Source organism: Tenrec ecaudatus, chromosome 4 (assembly GCF_050624435.1).
Source record: "Tenrec ecaudatus isolate mTenEca1 chromosome 4, mTenEca1.hap1, whole genome shotgun sequence".
In the NCBI taxonomy this organism is placed as follows: domain Eukaryota; kingdom Metazoa; phylum Chordata; class Mammalia; order Afrosoricida; family Tenrecidae; genus Tenrec; species Tenrec ecaudatus.
Genome location: NC_134533.1, coordinates 168939270 through 168963826, shown reverse-complemented (window position 1 = coordinate 168963826; position 24557 = coordinate 168939270). Strand labels below are relative to the sequence as shown.

At 41.6% G+C, this 24557-nt stretch overlaps 1 protein-coding gene across 3 annotated transcripts; it reads right to left on the bottom strand.

Annotated features, from left to right (window-relative positions):
- Positions 1-1860: 1860 nt before the first annotated feature.
- Positions 1861-23439, bottom strand: MYNN (myoneurin). Of its 3 annotated transcripts, XM_075547006.1 has the most exons (8): positions 23254-23439; positions 22181-22477; positions 15920-16713; positions 14976-15135; positions 9574-9752; positions 8649-8732; positions 7539-7625; positions 1862-4611 (listed from the first exon to the last, which is right to left on the bottom strand). In XM_075547006.1, exons 2-8 carry the CDS (start codon positions 22444-22446, stop codon positions 4349-4351), a joined length of 1833 nt encoding a protein of 610 aa, XP_075403121.1. In that variant the 5' UTR covers positions 22447-22477; positions 23254-23439; the 3' UTR covers positions 1862-4348. The 3 variants fall into 3 exon arrangements, with proteins under 3 accessions (XP_075403122.1, XP_075403121.1, XP_075403120.1); XM_075547007.1 differs by lacking the exon at positions 23254-23439 and having other exon boundaries at positions 1861-4611; positions 22311-22442; XM_075547005.1 differs by lacking the exon at positions 8649-8732 and having other exon boundaries at positions 23254-23371.
- Positions 23440-24557: the final 1118 nt, after the last annotated feature.

Below are 24557 nucleotides of genomic sequence, written 5' to 3'. Positions count from 1 at the left end.
TTTGCCAAAATAGAGTAAAAATTTTAACCCTGGAGAACAAGATCAAGAAACCCAATTAAAATTTGTTTCGATTTCTTTACATAATGAAAAGATAACAAAAAAACCCAACAGAATATAAGGTAGGATCACTGCAGTTAAACTAACAGTTGTGCTTTTAAAACAGCTTAGTGAATTCAACAGTTTAGAAAATTGTTCATATACCATATGAAAGCATTACATAAGTGCTAGTAAGTTTCATGAATACAAGGGAAAGTCAAAAAGTATTGCCCACTGGGGATTCTAGTTCATACATGCGTGGGTTTATTCCACACACAGTGTGCTTAAACATTTCTCTTTATCAGTGGATAGCAGCAGTCAAAACCTCTCAGTAATTCATTTCTTTGGTCTTAATCTCATTGGGGTGCCTTCACAATCAAGGTCCAATCGGAACCGTGGCTTCTGAGATCTGCTGGTTCAGTTCCGTTCACGGCGGCTGAGCAGTCGGTGAAGGCGGCAACAGCAACTGTTGTATGCCAGGAGTTCTTCCCAGTAAGAGTGTATCTGCTCATTCTCCTAGGGTAGGCCAGGGCTCTGCTAGGAGAACTTAACTGGGAAACCTTGCCTCATCCACCCTCACACATTCCTGATCTAAGACTTCACACTTCTTGTTCCCCAAACTCAACACTTGAGTGCCTTAAGGATGCCCAAATGGATATGTTGACCTGGTGTGAATCAGAGAGCTCAGAATTCTTTAGGGGAAGGGTCAAAGGGACAGAAACCTTGAGAAACGCAAACTGTGTATCATAGGATCCCAAACTAGATTGGCCTACGTCTCCTTTTCAGGAGGGAGGAAAAAAAAGATTAGTAAGTGCCCTCCTGGGCACTACTGCCCATCATCCAGGATAAAGTACAGGTACCTAGCTGCCTCTGCAGCCCCACCCCTGAATCACTCCAGCATCTCACCACCCCCCTACCCCCTGCCACCCCTGAGCTGGCAATTCCACCTACTTTGGGACTGACTTGGATGTAGTATATATTGTGAAATGAAATCCTGTTGACATTTTGCTATTTGTCTAATACAGGATCTATGATTTTTCAGTGGTATTTCGTGACTTACCCTTGTACATTAAAAATCACCCTGCAGGGCTTCTCCAGCACATACACCTGTTTAGAGACTGTGCGATTCAATAGGTCTACACCAAAACAATGTCATCAATGCCAACGTACAGCAACCCTCCAGGGTGGGGAGAGCTGTCCCTCGGGGCTTCTGAGGCAGTATGTCTTTAAGGGAGCAGACACCCCCATCAGTCTCCCTGGAGAGCGGCTGGTGGGCTCAAGCTGGTGATCTTGCAGTTAGCAACCCAACACCCAAGGTGGTCTGGTGAAACCCAAATAAATAGGGCCACTGCCACCCAGCTGTTCCCAACTCAGTTCCCTTACACAGGGTTTCTTTAACGAAAGCTTTCCGTGACCAGAGGACCTAGTTTTTCTCCCACTGAAAAGCTGGTACGGTCTAAAGATCAGCATTTTCAAAACAACTTCTAATATGGATCCATGTTGAGCTGTTTAGGATATTTTTTTTAAATGAGCCTATGATATTGTCTTTATATTTAAAAATACATTTCATCTGCTCTCACTTGCACAAGTATAGAATTGAAACCCAAAAAGGTATAAATTACAACAGAACTGATAGAACCTTTCTTTGAAAAAATAAAACAATTTTCTAAAATTTGCTGATAAGCCCGTGAAGCATAAAATACTATTTAAAAATGGCAAAACGTCATGTAAATATAATTTTTAAAATCTAAAGCCAGTACAATAAGAACAATCTAATACAAAAACAAATTACAATCACTTAGAAAATTATTTATTTTTCATTAAGATCAACAATAATCCAGAGACGTCAGCTAACTTTCTAATATTTAAAGAATTGACTAGCCTTTTCCCCCAAATACTGCATTGTAATAAATGTATTGCAATGAAAAGTAAACTTAAAATATTAATTATGAGCATTAGGACAATACCACTGTTGTGCTGCTGAGTCAACCGGAAGTCATAGCACACGTGTAGGAGGACAGAGTAGAGCGCCTAGCAGATCACCTGGTCTTTTCTCCCACGGAAATGCTCGCAGATTCACACTGATGGCCTTTCAGTTAGTAGCCAAGCACTAACCACGGTGCGTGCCCCAGGGTTCTGGGGCACCACTAAGTGCTACCAGCACATATGTAAAGAAAAGCACAGGACTATGAAAAGACGGCTAAGATACACTCAGCTTTCAAAATCCCCGAACGTCTCACTTTGGAGTAGCATATGAAGATTCAAGCCAGGCCAGTTTAAAATAAAATTATTCTAATTAAGAAGCAAATCATGTGCTGGAGAAAAGTAGAGTAAACCTACGAGTCACTCCAGTCATATCAAGTAATAATACTGCTAAGTTTGAAGGTTGGCCTACAGCTAGCTACATGACAAAGTTCCAGCAGCCACCAAGTTCGAGCGAATTTGGTGACTATCACCCTCAAACAAGTATGACATCCTGCAGCAGTATCTTGAAAGTCATCTCGTTCACTAGATGTTTTGCTTGACGGCAGTAAGAAGTACACATACCCTCTACTTCGGTACATTTCTTAAAGCCAGTCTTAATTTTCTTTCATTCACATTTTAATGAACTCCAACTGAATTTAAGCCAAAATAGAGAAGTTGATTATAACTTTGCAAATATTATTTAAACCCAGTACTACAGGGTTAACAAACATGTATAATTAGAATTTAACTAAATACTAATTTCTAGGTATGCTCAGTCATTTTTCACTAGTGGCAGTCTTTTGTGAAAATAATGGATTGTAAAATGGTAAAGCTCTCTCCAGTTTACATGAATTAGTGAATTTTATTATATCCTCTAATTTTTCCCAAACAGGAAATGACAATTAAAGAAATTAATACCAATAGAAAATATATTAATCTTATTACAGATGAAATAAACCAGAAAGCAAGGTACAACTAAGGCATGGCAGAAATAGTGTGGTCATGGTATTGGATCGGAAGCATAGGAAGTGCTGGTGTGGAAGGAATAATTACTGCAAAGACCTGGGTAATGAAATAATGCATGGGGAGTAGGATTGGGAGTATGGGTAGGAAATATCTGAGTAAGAAATTTTCTACTTTCGATAGCAACAAGGAAAAGGACTGCTGTGAGACAACAGTTAAATGTAGTTTAGTTTATAAAATCTTACATTCCAAACCTTGTAGAAAACTCAAATATAAAATAAATTGGCCCGTTAGTCCAAAATGTTTACTTTTAATTGAAGCTAGCTTTTTACTCTTATATAATATAATGTATCAAATTCAGAAACCAAGTGATTTACAGTTTGCATTAAGCTTATATTTAGAAACTTTTTTCAGAATTTATATTTATTTTTAAAAGTGCATAATCAGCAGAAGAGACACATCAAGATTTTCCAAAACTCGGTATGTTCTCCTGATCACCAGCAATTTAAAAACCCGTGAAAACATGTGAAAGCCATCTTTGGGCTAGATAAAAACATCAAATGCCTATTTAAAATTCATTTTGAAAACACAGCCTCAGATAATTCAGATCAAAAGTACAATCACTGATTTTCTCCAGAATAATGTGTTTTAAGTGAGTAAAAATTTATATAATTCTCTAGCTTTTAAGAGAGATATTTGCTTCATTAGACTAGTTTCCTCCAAGGAAATATATTAGTATCTAAGTTTTCTTAGGCAGAAATAAGGAATTTTACCTGCTCCCTCCCCCCCTCACTAATTTTTAAACTGGCTTATTGAATTTATAAATAGCAACACCCTTGAGCTGATGACATGGATCTTGAGGGGAGGAAAACTCCACAAATCTCTGTAGGTCAAAACTGAATCGCTCAAGGGGCATTGAGACTTTAAGGATGGTGACGGGTGTAGTGATGACTGGCCAGCGTGAGGGATGTAGTCGGTGCCCCTGAGCTTTGTGTGTCCAAAAGTGTTCACATGGCAAATGTGTTAAGTATGTTTTTACCCAAATTTTTTTAAATCGTATGGACTAATGGATTTTACGTCACCAAAGGAAGGACAATTCTAAAATGCAAAATACAAATAGGATTAAGGCAGCTTTAAAAGGAAATAGAACGTAACCACCTCAAATAGTGCCGGCACAGTAAAATTCACTCCTAAGAAAACTCGTGTATAGACCATAAATCAAACCAGACATTGCACAGTAATGCTGCAGCCTTGGGCACTTTTACTTCAATGATTGGAAAATAATGGTCACAACTCAAATCAAGGGTGATTTTATGTGGATCTTCACCTCACCAGCCATGTCTCTATTTCCGACCAGAGAGGTCAGCATTTCCAGATTCCTCAGTCAGAAGAGCTGCTGTAAAAAAACCAGCTGCGGTTCTGAGTAACCATTCACAGTTGACCTCAACAGCGGATCTGGTGTTGGAGACTGGTGATCTGGGACAGGCAGAAGCATGTGGGGGTCCTCAGTGCTAAGTGGAAGAGCTAGTGGCAAAGTCATATCAGAAGGCTTCACATCCATTGCTTCTGAAAAGGGACTTTTCTGTAGGGCATCTTGTTCACTCAAAGTAGGATGCTCTGTACTGGCCTCCAGAGTCTTGTCTGCGCCTGGAACGGAAAGAAGAGAAGCGGGGTGGAGGTGGTTAGATTACCTTTAAACAGCAGCAACACGACCCTCCCAGCCCAACACTGGACTAATTTATCAGTTCCCAGAATTTGCACTCAACCTCCACTCCTTTGACCCCCGTTTTCCTCCTGCTGGTTTGCCTTTGTCATTTATAGAAATCCAACATGACGCTCAAGAATGGGGTCCATTGCTCCATTACAATGGACCTTTTCATTATCAAAATGGACTTAATCACTCAAAAAGGTGAGCCGATTATAAGTGAGCTTCGAAAAGTTCGTGGAAAATTTTAATTAAAAAATGGATTTTTCCCATGAGCCTTTTGATATAATCCACGCATTGTAATCCAATTCAACAGTTAGTCATATTCAGAGTTGTACACCCACGAATTTTTTGAAGACCCTTCCCAAGTGTTCATTTTTCATATACCTGGGACATTTTTTTAAGCATTTTATTGGGGGCTCATATAACTCTTATCACAATCCATACATACACCGATCAATTGTATAAAGCACATTTGTACATTCGTTACTCCCATCACTCTCAAAAAATTTGCTCTCCACGTAAGCCCCCAACATCAGCTCATTTCCCCCCTCCCAAACCCGGTAGCATATAAATGATTTTGTCGTATCTTACACTGTCTGTTGTCTAGTCCCCAGGGAGGTTAGATGTCGATCCTTATAATCAGTTCCCCCTCTACCCCCACCCTCCTGGTATCACTACTCTCACCACTGGTCCTGAAGGGATCATATGTCCTGGATTCTCTGTTTCCAGTTCCTATCTGTACCGGTGTACATCCTCTGGTCTAGCCAGATTTGTAAAGTAGAATTGGGATCATGATGGTGGGGAGGAAGCATTAAAGAACCAGAGGAAAATAATGTTTCATCGTTGCTACACTGCACCGACTGCCTCGTCTCCTCTCCACGACCCTTCTGTAAGTTGCCTACAGATGGGCTTTGGGTCCCCACTCGCCTCATTCACACCACCTGTGACATCTTTTATCACCGTTCCACATTTTATTGAGGTGTGCCTGGAATCCTCAATCAGATTTAAAATCCCCAGAGGGCAAATGTCAAGTTACACTTCTCCAACTCCTTCCAAATGCCTATACATAACTTTATGGATTCTTTGAAAATATTAAGCAGTTTATACATACCACATATAAGCCGAGATTGCCCCACATTTTTAATGCAGTTTTTGTGGTAAAATTAGGTGCCTCAGCTGACATTCGGGTCACTTATACTCGAGTATGTACAGTATTTCCTGAGTTCAAGTTCAGTGGTATGCTATTTTCCTATATATTCAGAGGAGAGAAATTCTGCTCTACACAATGACAGAAATAAAACATTCTGGTTGGCTTTTTTTTTTTTTGCCTTCAAACTTTCCACTAGCTGAAACAAGCTTCTGTCACTTCCAAGTACTGATGTGGGTTTATGGCTCACTCTCCTACTTAGAAAGGAGCCCCGGTGACACAGTGGTTAAGTGTTCAGCAGACAACCCAAAGTTCTGTCGTCTGAGCCTGCTGCGGTGAGGATCAGTCCTGCAGCCTCTACAGGGCGGCTTGTTCTGTCCTGTGGGGTTGCCTGAGTTGGAATCCGCTCGACAGCACTCAACAACCCAGTTACCCAGATCCGACAGAATTCTGGGTATTCCTGACAAGCTACCCTACCGTTTGACACCCAAGGATATAGACTGTACTTTGTTGCCCCAGCAACTCTCTCCAAAGATTCTACCTGGAATTCCCCTTCCCCCTTCTCCAGCTTTTGAACCACCTTTCAGGATCCCTTTAAATTTTAGCTTTTTTCCAGCATCCAGCTCAGAGGAAAGAAATTGTGGCTCACATGGAACAGAGGGGTTATCCGTTTTAGTTACCATACCTCTGGCTTTAAGGCAGCAGCAGAAAACACACCCGGAGGACCTTGGGAAATAACCCCCTTAATTGTGAGTATTGAGGGTTGAGCGTGGGCTTCGGAAGGAATGATGCAGAGTGACGTGAGAGAAGCAGCTAGCTGGGGTCACAATAGGTAACGAAGAAGGGACTACACCATCAGGCTTGTCTGATCGATCCTACCTCGTGGTAACAGGGAAGTCAGAGGTCAGTTATAGCCAGCCTCCACCCTCATTGATTACAATTATTATTTTTCTTCGTCAGCGCTTTTTATGCTTTATTATACCCTTTTTGTCTCTCTAGTTGTTTCTCTAGTCTCCTACATCACTTGCAAGCTTTTGAAGGGACAGGTCTATGCCCTGTAGCCACATGTACTTTATAGGAATTTAATGTTGAATTAATGATTTTCTGCAGTTTTCAGATTTTTCTAGCTTAGGGCAGTCCTTGACACATTAAAGGAGCCTGTTTTGTTTTGTTTCTAGTTGTAGAAAATAAAACAGTAAGCTCACAAAAAAATGTTTTCAGGGACTAGTAAGCAACAATCTGTTTTCCATTGTATCTATTTCAATAACTTGGGGCGACCTGTTTTCCCATTTCCTCTTCTCCCTTTCAGGGCCTTTCTGGCCTCGGCTCCAGCAGCACGGGGAGCACAGTACAGTGCAGCCTGCTTATTTATTATGTATTCATCTTGAAATGGCCTGTCAGCCACCTGTTGAAGGGGGCACTATCCTAAGTATGGCTTATTAGGAAAACAACTCTAGGGTGAACTTTGCAAATTTTCAACTACTTCATCTATGCTTTCTTACTGCATATACTAGAATATAAGCCGACCCTAGTATCAGTGGAGCCACCTAATTTTACCACAAACACGGCATTAAAATGTGCTGGAAAACTCAGCTTACATTCGAGTATATAAGGTATTTAAAAATAGACATCTGGTTTGAACTTAACACTTGACCTCTCAAGGGTTAAGCACACTCTTTAAATTATGTGTGAGACATAAAAAAAAATGTAAGCATTTACCAGAATGAACTTTTGTTTTGTGCTTCTTTAAATTTTTAATATCTGTGTAGGAATTTCCACATAATTCACAGATAAATGGTCTTTCTCCTGGAAGGGGAAAAAAAAGTTCAAAATCTCAGTATTTTAGAAGCTGCTAGTTAAGACAAAAATACCAATGCTTATGAACACAAAGTAAAAATTAGACTGCTTGTAATACTGGGTTTCAAATGATAAATTTTAATCATTTGGTTCAACAATGAAATGAAAATATGTGTACTCATCAAAGGCACTCTATACAAAGCAGTTTCATGTCAGGGAAAAGTAAGCACCGTCATTAGCAGGAAATTATTTGCAAACTGATAAAGTAATTTAGTCTTTTGTTCCTATCAAACACTTAATGAATGCCAATTATATGCCTGATCCTGGCCAGAGGTGCAACTAAGGAAAAGAAAAAAAGTAAGGCTTCTACTTTCAGATAGCTCACATAGCAGAAGCTTTTAAAAGTACTCTCAGAATAAAATGCTACAAAATTTACTTTTAAAATGAAAATTTATTCCAATGCTTTATACTAGGAGGAACATTAAAATGTAGACATTGTCAGTAAGTTACTTATTTATTTAAACTCTCCTAGGTGCTCAAACTAGTCTACATAAAAATTATGAATACTTTTTTAAAAGAAAAAAATTAAGACATTTTCCAATTTCTTTACTTTCAGTATATTCTACTTACAGACATTGACAAGAAGCATGTCGACCAAAATTTATTCATAAAAGTTGTATACTAAATATTGTTTAGTGAAAATCTGATGTTAAAAAGAAAAAGAAGAAAATCTGATGTTATCTTGAATTTATTTACATCTTCATCTGTGTAACTTAATCCAACTCATTAAAAAATTATTATCTAGCATATTTCTGGAAAATCAGTACAGTTCTGAGTAAGCTTAATTCATACTCCAAACAACTAAACAAATAAATAAGCAAGTTAAAAAGTTATATTTAAACGTTAAAATGTTGCTATCAATAGGCTGACTAGCTACCACAGAGTCAATCAATCATGGTTTAAAAGTAAAAAGTTTACATAAAAAGAAATCAGAGAAAACAACAACAAAATGCATTCTCCCTAAACACAGACCTGTATGGGATCGAAAGTGTTTGTTGAGCTCTCCTGAGGAAATAAAACTTTTCCCACAAATACCACAAATGTATGGTTTTTCACCTAGATGAAAAATAAAAGATAGCGAAGTGGTGTACTAAACCAATACAATAAATAATTACAAATAATTTACGTCAACTGTTCTAAACTAGTAAATGAAAGCCTCTTGATACAGTATTTGAGAGGTATTTTCAGTAATCCAACGTGAATGGTGACTAGGAATTGTTTTATTCTCTTCCCCTATAATGAAATTCCACAAAGGCCCCTTCTAGCAGAGACGGACTAGGCAGAGATGATCTTCAAATCTGTGCATGCATCAGCCCGCATTTAGTTCTGCTGGTGTAGTTTGCTACGAAAATAAAACAAATCATCTAGGAACGCTTCCACTTGGAAAAAAAAGGTATCCTACAAAAAAATGGAAAATACTTGAATAAAGTCTGCTTCACAACTGATAGTTTGTATCTGAAGTATGTGTTAATACAACTTAATGTGCAAATCTCAGATTGTCTGTGTTGGTCCTAAGAGGTAATAAAATCAACATTCTACCCAAACCCACCTTTACCACCCCCCCCCCCAAGGCCTCCGTAAGTTTATTGAGAAGAAAAGAAGCTCTGAGAAACAAAGGAACTGTTCTAGGCCGTAATACACATTTAGTTGGTTTATATGTTGTCAAAATTTTCTCATTCACATTAATGTGTCTAAAGTGACATGATAAAAAAAGACCCCTTGTATTGTTATAGAAAATAAGTCCACTTTTATATCTAATATTTATATGAATATCATAAAGCAAAGAACTTCTGCAGGTACAAATGCAGATACCTAACTACACAATCAACAATTTCCCTTTTTCTTGGTTCTACACCAGCTTTCCTTCCTCGAAGCAGTCTGTGTGTGCAACCCTTACCTGTGTGTTTCCGGGAATGAGTGATAAGAGAACTCGACACGGCAAATGCCTTCCCACAGGTATCACACACATAAGGCTTTTCTCCAGTGTGCCTTCGAACATGATAGGTCAGTGTGCTGGCCTGGGCAAATCTCTGTCCACACCTATCACAGACATATGGCTTCTCTCCACTATGCTTCCTAATGATAAACAAGCAAAGTTACAGGCTGATAAGTTAAGGCAATCTTCTTTATCATTTTGTAAAAATATTTTATTAGGGGCTCATACAACTCTTATCACAATCCATACATATACATACATCAAATGTATAAAGCACATCTGCACATCCCCTGCCCCAATCATTCTCAAAGCATTTTCTCTCCACTTAAGCCCTTTGCATCAGGTCTTTTTTTTTCCCCCTCCCTCCCTGCTCCCGGCTCCCTCATGTGCCCTTGGTAATTTATACATTGTTATTTTGTCATATCTTGCCCTATCCGGAGTCTCCCTTCCCCCCCTTCTCTGCCATCCATCTCCCAGGGAGGAGGTCACTTGTGGATCCTTGTAATCAGTTCCCCCTTTCCAACCCACTCACCCTCCACTCTCCCAGCATCGCCTCTTACACCCCTGGTCCTGAAGGTACCATCCACCCTGGATTCCCAGTGCCTCCAGCTCCCATATGAACAAGTGTACAACCTCTGCCCTATCCAGCCCTGCAAGGTAGAATTCGGATCATGGTAGTTGGGGGGAGGAAGCATCCAGGATCTGGAGGAAAGCTGTGTTCATCGGTACTACCTCGCACCCTGACTGACTCATCTCCTCTCCTAAACCCCTCTATGAGGGGATCTCCAGTGGCCGACACTTGGGCCCTGGGTCTCCACTGTGCACTTCCCCCTTCTTTCAATGTGGTATACACACACACACACACACACACACATATATACATATACATTTCCTTTTTTTTTTGCATGATGCCTTATACCTGGTCCCTTTGGCACCTCGTGATCACACTGGCTGGTGTGCTTCTTCCATGTGGGCTTTGTTGCTTCTGAGCTAGGTGGCCGCTTGTTCACCTCCAAGCCTTTAAGACCCCAGACACTATCTCTTTTGATAGCCGGGCACCATCAGCTTTCTTCACCACATTTGCTTATGCACCCGTTTGTCTTCAGCGATCATATCATGGAGGTGTGTAGTCAATGATATGAATTTTTGTTCTTTGATGCCTGATAACTGATCCCTTCGGGACCACTCGATCACACAGGCTGGTGTATTCTTCCATGTGGGCTTTGTTGCTTCTTAGCTAGATGGCCGCTTGTTTATCTTCAAGCCTTAAAGACCCCAGACACTCTCTCTTTTGATAGCCAGGCACCATCAGCTTTCTTCACATTTACTTGTTCATCCGCTTTGGCTTCAGCAGTTGTGTCGGGAGGGTGAGCATCGTAGAGTGCCAATTTAATAAAAGAACGTATTCATGCACTGAGGAAGTGCTTGAGTAGAGGCCCAAGGTCCTCCCGCCACCTTAATACTAAACCTATAAATATAGGCACATGGATCTATTTCCCCATCCTCATATATATATTTGCATGTACATGTCTTTGTCTAGACCTCCATAAATGCTCCTTGACTCCCAGCTCCTTCCTCCATCTCCCTTGACTTTCCTCCTGCCCTACTACTTTTATACAGTTGATTTCATTTCATCTTAACAGGCTCAAAAATGTAATCTTTAAATTGGCAGCTGTTTTTCATTATAAAACCTGCCAAAAGTACGTAAATGTTCTGATCATTATAAAAGCATTCGTTTTGAGACACACGCACACACACACACGTGTTTCGGAGAATCTGTAACTAACCGTCAGGTAGTTCTCTAATGCTGTCCAGCAACTATTCCCATTAGTTTACCCATTCTCCACTCTATCAAATGTCTTCTCTTACCACCAACATTTACTCAGCTGATTGCCCTGCTTCCTGTATTTCACTGAGAAAAGTTTACAGAAATCAGAAGACGGCCTCCCTAATTATGGACTTCCTGGGATCTGCACCTATAGTTTGCTTTCTCTCACTTACTGAGGGCGGCAGTTCATCTGAAATCAACTACTTCCACTTGTTCACTAGCAATCCCATCCCCTTTTACCTACTCATTGTTACCTTTCTTCCATTTCCTGCCCTGCAATTTCCATTTCCCAACCCAAATAAGATCTCAGCACATAAACATACTATTTTCTCCCACCTTTTAAAACACAACCAAACAAAACCGTAACTCCATTTTTCTGCTCTCTTTTGCCAAACATTCTTGGGGCTCTTACTGTCTCCCCTACTTGCTGTCTTGTTGGTAGTGCTGTGGGGGCAGCTTGGACTCACTGCACCCCTCTGTACAGAACAAAACACTACCCTACTGTCAATCCATTTTGTTGAAGACATTCCTATTTGTTCACTGACCACGATGTCCCTTTTTCAAGGACTGATCTCACACCCAAAGTACCTGAAAGAGGTGTTGCCATCCTCACTGCTAAGGACCTTTCTAGTGGTTATCTTTCAAGACAGACTGATTGTGCTCTGGTCGTTCCATGTTCCATTCAATATCATTTGTCAGTACCACAGTTCAAAGGCATCAGTGCCTCTCCAGTCTAATTTGGTGCCCAGCTTTACATAAACATGAATCACTGAAGGCACCATGACAAGGGTCTGGTGCATTTTAGTCCTCAAATGACATCTTTGCCTGTTTTACACTTTAAATAGGTCTTGTGCAGAAAATCTGTGCGTTGTAACACAACATTTGATTTCTTGCTACTTCCATGAGCTTTGATGGTGGATCCAAGTAAAACGCAATTCTTGATATCTTGTCTTTTCTCAGTTTATGTCTGTCTGTTGGTCCAGCTTAAGGATTTTTATTTCCTTTGAGGTGTAATCCATACTGAATTTGAAGGCTGCAATCCTAGATCTTCATTAATGCTTCAAGTCCTCTCCACTCTGAGAAAGCAAGGTTTTGGCATCTGCATAGCATAGGTGTGAACAAGTCTTCACCCAAACTTTGTGCCACATTCTTCTTCTTATGCTCTATCTTCTCTCATTAGTTGCTCGGCATAAAGACCGATCAAGTCTGGTGAAAGACTATAACCCTGACAAACATCTTTCTTGATTTCAAGCCATGCAGTCCTGCCTCGTTCTGCTCACACAACTGCCACTTCATCTAAGTACAGGTTCTGCAGGAACACAAGGAAGTGGTCCAGAACCTGCATTTCTCTCCAGGCCATCATAGTTTGTTAGGGACCACACAGGTGAACGCCTTTGCACAGTCAAAGAAAAACAAGTAAACGTCTTCCTGGTATTATCTGCTTTCAGCCAAGAAGCCTCTCAGCTCAGAGAGAACAACCCTCATTGCCACATCATCTGCTGAAACTAGCTGGACTATCTGCAGCTCCCTGGATATATGCTGCTGTAATCATTTGTAACTCAGCAAAGTTTCAGTAGCATAAGATATAATGGTATCATTCAATAATTTTGAATTGTTGTCATCCATTTGTTTTTCTTTTGAATGGGCTTGCAGTCATATGGACAGGAAGCCTTCATCCAAATTTCTTGGCATAACCTAGTGAGGCTTTCCTGCACGAATGTCCCAATACCTTTAAACATTTCGATTGTACTTCGTCAATTCCTAGAATGCTGTTTTTCCCAATGCCTTCAATGCGGCTTGGCCTTCTACAGAACTTCAATACCACTGTTCGTACGCTACCTCTTGAAATGGATGAACACGGGAGACCAATTCTTTTTGATACAGTGGCTCTGTATTCCCTCCACCTCTTGATACTTCCTGAATCACTTCCTATTTGGAGCATAGGATGTTTCAATAATGCAATTTGAGGCTTTTACTCCAATTGTTTCAACTTAAGAAATGATGAGCAGTTTCCTCAGTTATTTTTCTAACTCCACTGTTTTGCATTCATAACAAATCTTTAAGTCTTTTTGAGCTGCTTTTTGAAATTTTCTGTTCAGTTCTTTTACGTACATCATTTCTTCCTTTAACTTCTGTGTTCAGGGGCAAATTTCAAGATCTCTTCTGATATTCACTTTGAACCTTCTTTTTTAATTATTTATTGATTTAGAACATTTATTTCTTTACTGTCTTTTTAGAGTTTTTTTCATTTATCATGTTCTTGATATCAACTCTAAACTCATTTTTTCTTAAAATGGTCTTCCCCACGACTCTATACTAATGCTGGATTTGTCAGAAACAGTGCTGACCACTCACTTTGGGAGTTCTCAGTCCTTGTTTCTTTAGCAGCAGAATCGGACATGGGTGATCACTCCCTCTGGAATCATTTCCTTCCCTTGAACTCCTAGATGACCCACTTTCTGATTTTCTTCCTGTCGTGGCTGCCCCTTCCCACAGGCCTCTGATGATTCTCCCCTCTCTCCTAGGATTCCTAACAGTGCCTCAAGATTCAGTGCTATGATATTTTTCTATCTACCTTGACTTTCTCTCGTGTTGTGGCTTTAAGTATCATCTCAACGTGAATGATTTTCAAATTTATACTTTCAGCTCAAGACAGTTCCCTGAACTCCGAAGTTAGATATACAATTATCTAGTGTACCGCTCCATCTGGATGTCTACTGTTGAGCTCCAAGTCAACATGTTCAGAACAGAATTCCCGACCTTCTTGCTAAGCTGCTCTACCTGCAAACCTTCTCCCTATCTGTAACGGCAACTCCATCTCTTCAGATGCTCAAGCCAAAATCTCCAAGTGCTTTTGACGCTTTTTGAAGACCTCACATCTCCTTGATGCACAACTTCTTTTTCTAATCTACCTATAAAATATATTCAGAACCTGACTTATTATTGTCTCTGTTGTTACCACCCAGCTCTGAACCAACTTTTTCCTCAACGTGGGCTCTATCAAGAGCTCCCTAAGTGATCACACCCTATTATGTCTCTCTGGCAATTCTACCATCTCTTCCTCTTAAAATGCAAGTAGGATCATACCACTCATCTCAGTGTCAAGCAAGGGCATTACAGTGAGGGATCTACAAAATCTCGTGCAGCTGGATGCCCTATCAACATTTGGATCTTATTTCCTAGTGAGCCCCCCTTCTCACTACCTTTCTTCTACCCACCAAAATTTCCGGAGTCCCCTACCTGTGCAAAGACTCTATCGTGGAATCACAACCAGAATCCGAGTGTCCTGAATCCAGTAATCTATTCACCAATGAGCCTGACAGCACGGTGGTTAAGCTCTTGGCTGCCAACCAAGACTGCAACAGCCACTTGGCAACCTGCTCCCAGAAAGAGCGACAGCCTCAGAGACTCCATGAGGCACTTCTACTCCATCATACACAGTTGCTATGAGTAGACGACTTGAGACCAATGTCATTTCTCATAAGATTATGGTGAAGGACAGTTAACTAAAAGATCAATTGACTTTTTTTTTTACCTTGCATGAATCTTGAGATTGCTAGAAGTTGCAAATTGTAAATTGCATACATCACATTTATAAGGTTTTTCCTCACCATGATGCATGCGACTATGGAAGACTAGCTGGCATTTCTGAGCAAATCCTTTATCACATAATTCACATTTGTATGGCTTCTCACCTAAAAGAAAAAGTAAATAAAATGTATACCTAGAAGGAAATACTGTTTTCTTTGTTCAAGCCACAAAAGTTTTTCAAAACAATCTTTAAAAAAAACCCTAATCTATTTAGTTCATCAGAAAATGTTTACTGTAGAAGGAAAAGCAAATTAGATCTCTTTTTCCAGATTCACTATTAGAGTTAAGAGATATTAGTGTTTTTCAATGTATATGGTGACCACTGTCAATAAGGACATATATATGTATATATACATACATAGCATCTTAAAGAGTAACCAAGCTAGGGGACTTAATGAGTGTTTACACTTTATCATGAGAAAGATGATCTGTAAAATAAGGATAAACGTAGAAGCTAAGGAAGGAGGACTGTATGTGTGTAATTCTAATAAACAAGTTCAGAAATTGGCCAGGTGATCTTGTGTTGGCAGAATCTCAGAATTGGCCTTTTCTCTTGATCAGTTTTGATATCTTTGTCTCTATTAAACACTCAGCAAACTAGAACCAAGTGTATGGATATTTAAACTGAGAAGGGGAAAGGTAGGAAGAGCTCACGCTGGAACTTCCATCAGTTAGGAATTAAACAGTAAATATCACAAAAGCCGTTAAAGTACTTGGAAAGAACTACACAGAAATTTTCAAGAACCTAACCTATTCAATACTTTAATAAATACAGAAATATACCAAATTTAGAGCACAAGTAGCCAAATTTGCTACAGTGATACACACTAAAAAGTACTTCAGTCACAGAATTATGGACAATTACACACTCCGCCGCTCCAGTCTTACCTGTATGCGTTCTTACATGTGTCTTCAGCTGGTTGCACTGGGTAAATGCCTTTCCGCACAAGTGGCAGACGTACGGTTTGACTCCTTTATGTATCCTCATGTGCCTTCTCAAGCTGCTGGCCTCTGAAAACACTTTCCCACACGTGTTGCACACTGGCTTGGCCTTCGAGTACCTTTGATCCAGCTCTTCCCCGGAGCTCTCCAGCTCGTAAGGATTCTTGACACTGGCTATATTAGACATGGAGTGTTCTTTCAGAGCACAGTTCGGCTGGGACTTTCCACGTTTCCGTTTCACTGTGGCAGTCTGCACAGTATCTTGTGCTGGAAAAGTATTTTCCACAACTGATGTCAACTCAAGTTCTGAATGATCATTTCTTTGTGCAACTTGCTCTATTATGGGTGTGCACAACTTATTTGTGTCTAGGAGTAATTCCACAGGTGAATGCTCTAAACTGTCATTGGGATATTGCACTGTTTTGCTCTGTTCTGTTTTCTGTGAGTTGAAAGCCTTTTTCTTCTTTTTAGTTTGCGATGACTTCCTTTCCAAAGCTCCTTGCTTAGGGTTTGCCTGAATTAAATCTGTAGATCCTTCTGATTTCTCCCGATTGTTATAATCTCGCAGAGTAAGGAGACAAGTCTGTTGATTCAATTCAATGTTTCCAGTAATACTAGATATCTCTGTAGAAGAGGGATTAGCAATAAAAGCAAAATCTTCCATCTTTATCTTACATTTAGTAACCACCTCTTCCACTTTGAGATAGTCAGCAGCCTGATGAATTTCTTTAACATTCCAACTGTAACGAAACAAGGCTAAATGACAATATTCTGATCAAAGAAAAACTACTTCTGAAACACAGCTGCACATATACCTTAATGTCTTTTAAAGACCTACAATGAACCTGAATGCTAAAATGTTGCCTAAGTAAGAGAATGTCCAAAGGTAACTCCTTAAAATTATTTTCTGGCTCTTACATATAATGAAGAGGAAAAGGAAAAGAGATCTTTTTCCTCAAGAACTAAATGGTGCTTGGGAAAGAGGCATAGTCTGGAAGGTTATTTAAAGATATGCCCTCTCAAAGAAGAGTGTGGACCATCAGCCAGCATCAGCAGGGCCATCGGGGCGCCTGTTCGAAATGCATGATCTCAGGCTCCACTGACTCACAGCCAGACTTTTAACAAGATCTCAGGGAAAAGGAGCGGTGGTGATTCACTTGCACAGTGGAATCTGAGTACTGTTCGTATCCCCCATCGGGGAGCAGAGGAAGAAAGGTATTTTTATTAGATGCTTCCTGTTGCCAATCAAGAAAAGGTGGGTATTATGTGAAGATGTCTCAGGGTAAAGGGGAGGGGCTGCAAGTTGTTAAAAGTTGCTTTCCTGTTCTAAACAAGCAGGTTTTAACATTTTATGTTTCTTTAGTGGTCTGTAGGTGACTTTGAGTAGCCATCACTTTGTATCTATTCACCTTCTGTGAAAGTAGAGGTTTTTGTATGAATAGTACAGTGAATCATAGCTGATACATAATACACCTTTACTGTTGAAGCCTGAAATGGGGGGGGGGGGAGATTAAAAGTAAGATACGAGCTGGGCTAATGGTCAGGGCAGCAATTCAAACCCCTCAGGGCCCCAGGAGAAAAGATGAGGATTTTCTCATGTGTAAAGATTGAGTGTCATGACTGCTGATGTTCTCTGAAAACATCCTTCAACACACAGAAATATCTTCCTGGTTTCCTCCTCATTTTCTAAGGAAACCTACTTTTCATCCAGTGTCAACTGTGTTTCCTTTACACAATTTAACATTAAAATCACTTCTTTAAAACCGTCTTTCATTATAAACATAATTTTTCCAGCTGGCTGAAAGTTAAACAGATGCAAAGGCTAGTTTGGAAAACCTAATTTAGAGAACAGTTGATTCTCTATGAAAACCCTTCTCAAGCATTAAACACACTCAAATTACAAATAAACTTTGGCAACACAATCTGTGTGCAAATTGGGCCCTTCCCCATCATTAGGAACATACTATCTAAGATATGTTTTAATGGTCTTGGCTCTATTTTTGGAATACATGACGATTCAAGTTATCTATTTGCAAAGAAATAACAATGACTGAGAAATAGACACAATCTTACTTGCCAATTAGTGTTTTCTGCATGAACTAATATAGCATCAGTCTCCAAAAACACAGCAGTTACTCATTTGCATCGTATTATATAATCCATTGTAAAGCTATGCCTCAAAGATACTACTGGGATGATGTGGAGGAGTGAAATTGGTTAAAATGGCTCTTCTGTAACTGACTAAATGCCTTGGTGGTAGCATGACAGTGTAGGAAAGACTCTAACTCAGGGATTGGTCCATTTTGCCATTCTGCTTCCAGGAAGTAAAGAGTGAGCCACTCAGGCGGAGAGAACGCACACTGTGACTCAAAGAAAGAACAGCCTCCAGCAGAGCCTGTGGGAGCCTCTCGGAAGCGGCAGAGGCCAGAGAAGCCCAGAAGGCAGAGCACTGCGAAGGAGACAGCCGAGGAGTAACACCTAGCTTGGAGGCCAAGCAGAGGCTTCCCCAGCCCAGGGAACAAGGCACAGGCCAAGGGTCTACAGGATTCAGAGGCTAGGGACCAGACAGACATGCTGCCAGACTGCCCAAGAGGGGTTGAGGATAAAAGAACTGCATGCTTACCATTTTGTTACCTGTTCACTTCCTTCATATATCCCTAATTGTGACTACTGTCTGTGAGTTCTTTGTAGTCACTGCAACGGATTCAAACTCCACAGAGAAGTAGAGTACCATGGGCGGATAACTGGCATTAGAACAAGGTAGAGAAGGATGGGGGTAGAGGCAAGTCTAACTTCTGCTTTCTGTCAATTGGGCCTGTACTGGCGTGGAGTTGGATTCTCCTCCCTACTGAAGCTCCAGGAGGTCAACCATGGCCCCATGACATCTGCCTAGATGGAAAAAAAAATGCTGTACCACTTATTAAAACCAATTCATCTTTGGCTCCCAATCTGTAATTGTGTTTGGTGTTCCATAAAGTGAACCACCTAACAGGTAACACAATCAGGTATTCTTTAAGACTAATATCAACTAGCACTAAGTTGCATATAATTGTTTGGTGCTCATAATAATAATTTGCAAGTGTCATTCATTTCTACCTGGAAAAAATGATTCACTGGGCCTAGGGGCTCAGGACTCTAGTCTCAGGGTCACCACGGTCAACTGGCATAACACTGTCAACAAAGACAATGCTCTACCTCCTACTTTGGCAAGTAGCATCTGGGGTCTTACAAGCTCACGCGGGGTGTATCAAAGGTGTAACTAGTGGTTTCTCCCTGTCTGAAGGAAAGAAGTGATGAAAATAGAAGACACGTGGATATTCTGAACTAATGAGCCACATGAGTATCAGTCTCAACCACCTTGAGCACAGAACTCAATGGTGCCTGGCTACCACTACCAACTGCTCTGAAAGGATCTTCTTAGAACCTCTGGAGGGAGGGAGAAAGGGAGAGAGAGGGAGAGAGAGGGAGAGAGAGGGAGAGAGAGGGAGAGAGAGGGAGAGAGAGAGAGAGAGAGAGAGAGAGAGAGAGAGAGAGAGAGAGAGAGAGAGAAATATGTGTAAGAAAACTCAAAATTATGTGAGACCAAGTTAGCTGGCTGGGTAGAGACAGATAGAACCCCTAAACTCTGGCCCTTGGTCACATGAACTTACTTCCGTAGCTCACTTTTTGGCCAAACAATAGACAAGTAAGGGGAACAATCGCACACCTAAGAATACCGGGCCCTTTGGGATCACGGAGGGCAGCCACTGCCCAAGGACAAAGTTCAGAGGGTGCAGAGAGGAATGGAGGCAGAACACGGAGGGGTGGATGGGCAATGTTACACTGAGGGTGTTGCAATGAAGGAGATGACAATATATATGAATGGCTGCATGTCAAACGGATCACCTACTCTGTAAACTTTCACCTAATTCACTACAAAAAGGATCCCTACACCAAAAAATGGCCATTCATGATTATTAGATAGACCAGCCTATAAGCTCAGTCACATTTAAGAGAACCAATTCACATTTAATTACCTCCATAATTGATCTTGTGCTTTGTTTACAAGTATAGCACTTACAAAATCGTTTTAACTTTCTAACAGTCACAATGGTCATGAAATTATACAAGTATATTGTCAAGTATGTGGCTCAATGATTTATGCAATTACCTCAATCCTCAGACCATGCCTAGGAAACCCATGATAAGTCTCAGTTTACATGTAAGTGAAGGGTAAGAGGTTCAAAGAAATGAGGTAACTTGTTCAAGATCACAGTGTGTTAGAATCAAGACTTGACAAGGCTCCTGAGCCCACTTAATTCTCAACTCATCTATCTGTTTCCTTAATCAAGAAGTCATGCGGGCTGTATATTGTTTTTTCTTACAGTTCTAGCTGGGTCAGGAAAAATATGTACCAAGAAAGGATTGAAGAAAGCATACAGCCCTTCTTCACATTGGTTCTCTACATGAGCACAAGGATCAAAGAATGGTGGTCAAGGGTGTGTTCAATGGGGTAAGAGTACAAGCCCCCAATAAAGTGGTATTTTAAAAAGTGTTCAATGCAATTCAACATTATTCATTCTTAAGAGAAAGATTAATTCTGACATACTGTATATATTCGAGTATAAGTTGACCCGAATATCAGCTGAGGCACCGTATTTTACTACAAAAACTGCATTAAAAATGTGCTGAAAACTTGGCTTATACACGAGTATATGTGGTAGTTAATTAAGAAAGGAAAACAACTTAATTTCAGCATGAAAATTCGAGAGTTTTATAATGCGGCTATTAACTCAGAGCGGCCCGGTATGTGCACAAGAGTCCTACAACACGGGGTTTTCTGGCTCTCAATGTTTTCCACCTCTTACCATTTTCCTAACACTCTGCACTAGTGGAAAATATCTGAGTTTTCCTTCCCTGACATGTTTCCCTTACACAAGTTCTAGCCTTCAAAGGCTTTACTGTATAAAGCACTCAGAAAAGTATGAAAGTTCATAAAAAATATTAGTAGTGGTTTTCAGTAGCTGGTGAAGTTTCAGGCATCTCCTTTTTTCAAAATTTTCTCCAAGAAATGTAGGCTTACAGCCAAGGCAAACCCCACGCATCAAAGTAGGACGGACCGGCGCACCTTTATGAATGTATCAGTCCAACTGAGTTGTCCTAACTGAAACTATGCTCCCAAACCTTCAAACCAAGCAAACCAATCCCACGAGATGTTTAGTTATGACTACAAAATGTCTGTAACTTCATGCTCCCTCCAAGTAAATTCTTAATCTCCACACAAACACCAAGGTGGCTGCTACTGATCTCGTTTTGAAAACCCAAGCCACCCAAAAATAAAACCCGACAATGCAGTCCTCCTCTTAATCCAACATGCAGTCGCCATGAGGTGGAAACGACTTGACTGTAATCTTTCTACAGGATGAGATTGCGCAAAATCTACTCAAGTTCACAATCTTCTAAGAGATGGAAAAACACGGGTAATATGAGGGGCCTATCATTTATTTCTTCCATCCCGCTCCCTGCTGTGAAACCAATAAAATTAATCAAATTAAATAGTTCCTAAGTTCATAAATAGTTATGAATGTTCCTTGGAACTTGAGTGCTGGCGCAGTGAAGCATTAAGCACTCGAGCCTCTCCAATCAGATGGAAGCATTTGGACCAGTAGTTTTCCAGAGGTAAGAGAAGTGACTGCCATTTATGCTCCAAAGAAGCTGTTTCCCAGAATCAAGATTGGAAACACTCCATGTCTTGTTATTTATGGCTGGAAACGGGAGGATGATTCTCAAGTAGTGGGTCGTCCTTGCCCACACTCCTACCCATATGCCCCTATCTCAATCACTACAAGAGAGAAGCAACAGACAACAGAAAGGAAGTCTCGAGAGATGGAGACCAAAAAGCAGTGGGAAAACAGGAATGCAGAATTCACTGTTTGATCCCCTAGCACGTTTACATAAATGAATTCATTAACTTCGTTTCAGCAGGTAAACCAAATGAGTCATCAGGAACAAAATTTTAATCTCATCAATATTTGTGTTTTTCATGCTTATGTAACCCTACAGTTTTTGTTCATTCCTAACTTGTAAAAATGACGTCTTCTTTTTAACAGCAAATTCACATCAATATTCAAAGACTTTGAGTTCAGAGGCAGAAGAGAAAACAAACCTACCATAATTCTAAACGTAATCAACTAGCTTTTATAAACAAAAATAAAAGGTATACTTTACCTGTCAAGATTTAAAGTTCCTGTGTATATAAACTCCAATAGTTTCTGAAATCCATCAGCTTTCACCTGACTCTGATCGAGAAAGACATTGTTCTCACAAGTGTTTCTGTAGATTGAACCAAAATACTCACTAAAGGAAGCAAGCACATTCCTATGAGCTTTAAATTGGCACTCCCCAATCACTACAGTGCAGTCGCAAAGAAAGCCTGCTTCTCGTTGTTTGTTCAGTCTCTCTAAAAGGTGCTCACAGTGGTGGGAATACTGCATTTTGTTATCAGAATGGAATTTTACCCTTCTTCTAAAAGACAAAAACAAAACAAAAGTAAATCAGTAACCATAAATTTCCATCAACCGTTTGCCCAAGAACAAAAATAAAGTGCTGTTTTATTCCCCCACATAAGTACATATTACAGAGATACTGTTTTAAAATGCGTGAGATTAGAGAAACTGACTTAAAAAAATAAAGTTTCTTGGACAGCTAACACAATCCATTGGACCCATCAATAAGCACTTCAATGAGCTGAAAAAGCACAGCAAGATTTCACAAGCGCATCCGCACACCCTTCCAGAAGTTGGGTTGGTTTTTTTTATTAAAAAGGACGCGCGGAGGAAAGTAGGGACTAGGCATGGTGTGAGTTCTTTAAAATGGTTGTCATTTTAAATGGTTGTCGCTTCGCTTCGGTGAAGCAACAGTCGAAAAGGCAAGGCGGGTGCCCAGAAAGCCGGCAAGGCGCAGGGCTTGGGGGCTGTCAACGATTCTGTCAGCGGTCCAGAGGGGGCTACTCCTGAACCCCGCACCCTGCTCCCGCTCCGCCACGGGCGGGACTGGCGAGTGACCACCCAAGCCAGTCCCTGTCGGACTTCGGCCGCCCGGGCCGCAGCTTAGTTCCTGCACCCCCAAATGCCCACGTAAGGGCAGGTCGCCGGAGCCACTGTACGGGCTCGGGCCTCTCGCCTTTCCCACGTGAACACCTTCACCTCCGCCTGAGCTCGAGACCCAGGAATCCTTCCCCCCGGGAGCCCGCGGCCAGGGGCGACCGGGGACGGAGAGCGGTAGCCGAAGACCCAACTCACCGACAGCAACCCAAGGGGCGCACAATTTCTTCACTCTCTCTCCGCCATCTTGGGAGGACGTCACGGCCGCACGCCCCGCCTCTCCCTTCCCTCAGCGCGGCGGCGTCACGTCCGGCTCGGGGGGTTGCCGGGCAACGCAGGGTTGCCTGGCAACGCAGGAGGCTCTGGGACCGCCGGGGCCTGACTGCAGCCCGCGCGGGACCGCCGGGCGCGAAGACCCCAGCGTCCAGCAGCCCGGGGCCCCCCCATAACGGGCGACGTGGACGGGAAGCCTAGGAGGTCTTGCACAGGGCCCCACGGTCGTCCTCATTCTGGGCCTTCGAGTCGGCCGGCAGCACCTGGCGCTCGGCCTGGGTTTTAGGCCGACGTCGGGGGCCGACGCACCGCGGGTCGCGGTCCCAGAGTCCAGCTGCGAGCGGCATGCTGGGACTTGTAGTCGCCGGTCCTCTCCCGTCGTCCTCTCCTTCCTCCGACACCCCACCCCCCACCCGCCCCCAGCGAATGGGAACGGCTGCTTTGTGTACTCGCGATCTCCCAGCCAAAGGGAGTTCTCGAACTGCACCTGAGCCTCACTTTGCTGCGTACCTACCCCGGAGCTCTGGGACCCCTCGGTTGTGTCGGCCTCGGCCCGGTGCCAGGACGTCCTTACCTGGAGCGGTTAGGGGACAGAGGGGCTCGAAAGCAGAGCAGGCAGCTGGGCATCCTGGGCATGCGCAACATGAAAGGAAGGTGGGCTTTGTACCGGAAAAGGTTTTCCTACGCCTGGACAAGAAACATTTTAATACAATGTTTAGATCGAATCCGGCCTTTGTAAAGTTAAGGTAAAGGATTTCCCGTACTTGTGTAATATTCCAAAGGAGCAGGAGCTGAGGAAAGTGTTGGAATGTGATAGATTCATCCCCAGGGCCCTTGGACAACGTAATTCACAAAATCAAACCTTCAGCATTGCTTGTTAGGAACTATCAGGATCATAAGCAATTTACCCACTTTTATTCAAGCTTTGGCGTGAACTTGTTATTTTAATAACTAGGATTTCTTCTTCCATAGACCTCTCCTTGCGTTCGTTCTGATGTATTTCTAAGAAACATTTGGGAATAAAACAACCGTTCCTTGAAGCTGGCTGGTTCTTTCTTGATCTCGCCTTCTCTGTGTATACTTTGCTTTCTTGCTGGCACAGGGCGAAACCTTTACTGTGACTTATTTCGAACCTATTATGAGGCTCTACTGGGGAGAAAAGGAGGGCTTTCTACTATAAAGAGCCTCGAACACCCAACAGGAGCAATTCTACCCTGTGCTCGAGATTG